The 5,101-nt window shown below is 47.1% G+C and overlaps 1 protein-coding gene across 1 annotated transcript; it reads right to left on the reverse strand.

The window, feature by feature from the left end:
• Positions 1–2,186: 2,186 nt before the first annotated feature.
• Positions 2,187–2,771, reverse strand: LOC136070429 (uncharacterized). Its single transcript, XM_065780375.1, has one exon. The coding sequence runs from the start codon at positions 2,769–2,771 to the stop codon at positions 2,187–2,189; it is 585 nt and encodes a 194-aa protein (XP_065636447.1).
• Positions 2,772–5,101: the final 2,330 nt, after the last annotated feature.

The following is a 5,101-nucleotide window of genomic DNA, read 5'->3' on the forward strand; positions in this document are numbered from 1 at the left end:
CTTGTCCTTAGACAGCCAAAACCGAGGAGCTTTTCTCCGTATCTTCTCTGCCTCAGACTTGTCCTCGGGCAATATATCTTTCTCAAGGAATAGCTTTATAGGATCCATCTAACTAAGTGTCGACCTGATTTGATTGACTTGAAGTGAGTCCCCCGTCATTGGGGTGGGCGTGTTCAAGTCTTCAACCATGATCACCCGAGATAAGTTTTTCGCTGAGGAGGTAGCAAGGGTAGCCAAAGAATCCGCGTGGGCGTTTTCGCTCCTAGGGACATGGGTCACTTCAAAAGATTCAAAATTTACTTGCAGGCACCTAACCTGGCCCAGGTACTCCTGCATTCTGGTATCTCGGGCTTCCAATTCCCCTCTGACCTGGCCCATGATCAGTTTTGAATTCGAGAAAATCTCCACTGTTTTTCCACCCAACTTCCTAACCATCGCCATCCCCATTAACAAGGCTTCATACTCTGCCTCATTATTAGTGGCTGAAAACCCCAACCTTAAAGACTTCTCGATAATGACCTGTTCAGGAGATGTCAAAACCAGCCCCACTCCTAACCCCCTCTAATTTGTTGTTCCATCCACATACACTTTCCAGGGTAAGGCATGTTGCGCGGAGATGAGGCCAACTGATTTTTCATTCATGCCACGTGAGCTGGTCTCTATTTCTTCAAGGCCTTCAGCAAAATCAGCCACCAGGTCGGCGAGAACCTGACCCTTCACAGAAGTACGGGGCATGTACTTAATATTAAAAGCCCCTAAAATCGTGCCCCACTTGGCAATCCTACCAATGTAATCTGTACTTTGAAGCACTGCCTTGAGCGGATATTGGGTTAGGACAACCACAGTATGTGTTTGGAAATAATGGGGGAGTTTCCTTGTAGCGTGCACCACTGCCAAAATGGCATTTTCCAACGGCATATAGCGTACCTCAGCCTCGTGAAGCGACTTGCTTACATAATAAACTGGCCGTTGTACGCCATTATCTACTTGTATCAAAACAAAACTTATTGCGTAAGTGGCTATCACCAAGTAGGAAAAAAAGACCTCATCCACCTCAGGACTAGACATAATGGGTGGCCGAGATAAATACTCCTTAAGCTGCTGGAATGCCAGGCACACTCCTCTATCCATTCAAATCCTTTCCATTTGTGGACCACTAGGAAAAAAGGTCTGCACCTGTCCACCGACCGAGAGATGAATCTGTTCAAAGCAGTGGTCATCCCAGTCAACCTCTGGACCTCATTGGGATTCCAAGGTGGTTACAAACTGCTTATGGCTTTAATTTGATCGGGGTTCACCTCAATCCCTCGGTGAGTCAGCATGTAGCCCAAAAACTTTCCTGAGCTTACCCTGAACGAGCACTTGGATGCATTCAGTCGCAATTTATGTTTCCTTAAGACCTCAAAACTGTTGGTGAGGTCTGTCACATGCTCGGCCACCACCTTGCTCTTCATGACCATATCGTCAATATAGACCTCGATGCTCCTGTCCAGTTGTGGCTCAAACATCTTCGTCATCATCCGCTGGTAAGTAGACCCCGCGTTCTTTAAGCCAAAGGGCATTACCTTGTAGTGATAATTTCCAGTAGGAGTAAGAAAAGCAGTCTTCTCTTGGTTTTCTAATGCCAGTGGAATCTGATGATAGCCCTGAAAGGCATCCATAAAGCTCATTCGAGGATGACCCACTGTTGCATCCACCAGCTGATCTATACGGGGCATAAGAAACGGGTCTTTTGGACAAGCTCTATTAAGATCCATGAAGTCAACACATACGCGCCATTTTCCATTTTTCTTTTTCACCATGACCGTATTGGCCAACCACTGAGGGTAGAACACCTCCTTGATGGCCCCTGCCTGCTTGAGCTTGGTCACTTTGTCTTTGATAGCCTTGGCATGTACTTTGGACGAACGTCGAGATAGCTGTTTCTTCGGGGTAACAGAAGGATTGACATTCAAATGGTGACAAATGAAGTCTGGATCCACCCCTGGGGCCTCGTAAGCATCCCATGCAAACACATCAATATTCCTCCTAAGGACTTCAACCAACTGCTCCTTCTCTAACGAAGGTAACTGTGCTCCTACCTGAAAGTATTTTTCTGGATCGTCACCGACACTCACCCTCTCCAAATTCTCACACTCCATTTCCTCGGCGGTTATACTGAAATGGGTTTCCTAAGTCTTTGATTGCTATAAGTCACCCTCGGCTGTAGCCGAAGCATCTGTCTCTGGTCGATGTTGAATGACCATTATCAAGCACTGCCTAGCCATGGCTTGAATTCCCAAGATTTCTGAGACCTGGCCTTCTGAGGGGTACTTCACCTTCTGATGAAGAGTGGAAGAAACAGCCCCTAAGGCGTGCAACCAGCGCCTACCCAAAATAGCCAAATACGGAGAAAAAGCGTCCACCACGATAAAATCCAATTCCACCACTTCTGAACCAGTCTGCACAGGTAATCTAATCATCCCCATCGGAACGACCGATCTGCCCTTAAAACCCACCAGTGGGGAGCTGTAGGCTGTCAAATCCTTGGGTTTCAAATTCAAGCCCCTAAATAGGTCAGGATACATTACCTCGGCTGCACTCCCCTCATCAACCATCACCCTTCTCACATCATACCCTCCAATCCTAATCGTAACCACCAAAGCATCATCATGTGGTTGTATGGTTCCTCTCTTATCTTCCTCTGAAAAACCTAACACCAGTGAGGTGCTCAGTTTGGCTTTCTTCGGCCTTAAACTGGAGCCCTCGTCCAAGCACTGAGACACCGACATTACCCTGGAAGGGCAAGACCCGGTTCTCCCTGGGGCAGCAAATATAACGTTTATCGTGCCCAGAGGGGGTCCTGAAGAAGCATTCCCTTGAAATGTTGAGCCTGCTTGGCCTCCTCGGCCACTGGAATGGTGTAGAAGCTGGGTCAACTTCCCTTCTCAGACCAGTTATTCCAAGTAGTCCCACAAGTTTTTGCAATCTTCAGTAGTATGTCCATGGTCTTGGTGGTATTGGCAGTAGAGGTTCCGATTGCGTTTCACAGGATCCCTTGCCATCCTATTGGGCCATCTAAAGAATGGCTCATCCTTTATCTTCTCCAGAACCCGTTACACTGGTTCTCAGAATACAGCATTAACTGCCTGGGAGTTGGCAGATCCTGATTGCCCTCCAAATTCCCTCCGAGGTCGGTTATTGTTGTACCGGTCCGACCTGAAATCCCTCCTCTCTTGAGGGACTGCCTCAGACTTTCCTCTACCTTGTATCTGATCCTCTTCTACTCTTCTATACTTATCTATCTGATCCATAAGCTGACGCACGCTAGTAACAGGTTTACCAGTCAAAGATTTCCTCAGGCCATGCCCAGTTGGAAGGCCTTCCTTAAATGTATTAATGGCCACGTCATCATGAGCTCCGTCTACCTCATTGAACATTTCCCAATTGTGGAGGCCTTTTTTTGCTATGTTGGGCTGGGCTGCCCCTTTGTGAATGTAGGCCCAAGTGTTCTGGGTTGTAGGAGTCGAGACCGTGCCAACTGGAACTCAACTTGGCCGGTTTGTGCGCGAACTATGCCTCGTCTGCCAGGAGAGTGCTTACCGCAGACTGAACTGTTCCAGAGAAAAGCTTACGACAGGCAGAGCTGTTTCAGAAAAAAAAAAAAGCTTGCGGCAGGCAGATACAATTGATAAAACAAAATCACGTATTCTGGAATGACCAGATAGTTCTTTTAATAAGAAATGACCGAACTACAATAACATTAACAATCTTTGACACATAAATGGTAAGGGCAAATGGTAATAAAGATTTAATCGACAGCTTATGTAAATAAATTCAGTTCTGTCCGCAGGAGTAAGGCCAAAGAGGAAGAACGCCACTTCTCAACGCGATTAACCTCCAAGGAAAGAAAACGGGATTCCTGCCACGGAAGTTAATGGGTTTGAGGGAGGCGGACCCGAATGGACAATTCTCAAAAATAATTATAGAAGAGAGCAGGGATTCGAGAGGGAGAGAAGGGAAGGGGCCTATCGGTGCATGCCACTATCATTTGCTCTTTTTTTTTTCTCTCTTTCTTTCTTTCTTTTCTAGTCTTTTCTTAGTAATTTCCACAATGGTCGTTTTTTAGTGTTATACTCCTCTATTCTTCTAAGTAAGTTACAGTATTTTCTTTAAGTTGTGTTGTATTGCTCTTGTGCTTGTCTCTCTTTTTTTTGTACGCGGCAAAGGCCTCCTTCTTATAGTGCCTGCCATGACTGAACTTTTACTATTCTACCCCCTAACCGTCTTTGTCTGGCCTGGGCGCACTCGTAGACCCTCACTGCTCTGTCTGCAAGTCCCTCTGTCACAGACACAGACAATGTTTTGTCTGTTAGTCCGTCGCGGCACCTTGTCCTGCCGTGGTGATGTTTCTCTCTCTCTATCCCTCATGGCATGCACCTATTGGTTCCCACTCAGCCTTGCCTCTTTTTGGGTGGTATGCCATCCCAGCAGGATGTATCCCCAAAAGAGCTTGAGCAGGAACCTCAAAATAGGTCTCCCCCCTTCTCCCCACCTCCAAACCATGCCCTCTTACCTCTGACCCATGACCCCACCATGTCCTGTATTGGCTGAGTATAGGCTGGTGGTGCCTGAGCCTTGCGCGTGGTTTATGTCTGAAGTCTGCCTGCTGTTCATGCATCTGCCGCGTACTGGACATTTTGCTTGCATTGCCCGTCGTTCGTTCTTGGCTTTTTCCCAAGCTGTTACTCTGATTTACCACCCCATAGGGTCTGGACTTTACCGAGTACTGGGCTTTGTGTTCTTTTTAACCCAATTCTTTAATTGCCTTAGCTTCCCACTGTGTTACTCGACATTTCCTGCCGTGGTGATTTTGTTCCTGCTGGGCCTCTTTTCAAGCCTGCCGTTCCTTTCTTTCCCCCAGTGGCTTAATATGGCCACTGGTGTTCTTGCTCGTGGGCTCCAATGTCCCTCTCTTTTCACTTGGGCTTATCCAGCCCATTTACTTCCTTTGGACTTCCTCGGTCCATTTACTAACTTTGCATCCCATGGGCATTTACTAACTCAATTGGGCTTCCTCCGCCCAATTTCCTCATTCTCATCCTTGGGGTTCATGGGCTTG

Source organism: Quercus suber, unplaced genomic scaffold (assembly GCF_002906115.3).
Source record: "Quercus suber isolate HL8 unplaced genomic scaffold, Cork oak 2.0 scaffold_13, whole genome shotgun sequence".
Lineage (NCBI taxonomy): Eukaryota > Viridiplantae > Streptophyta > Magnoliopsida > Fagales > Fagaceae > Quercus > Quercus suber.

What these genes read in the sequence shown, in the direction of transcription:
- LOC136070429 (XM_065780375.1), bottom strand. Translation starts at nt 2,771, where the DNA reads ATGTCGGTGTCTCAGTGCTTGGACGAGGGCTCCAGTTTAAGGCCGAAG.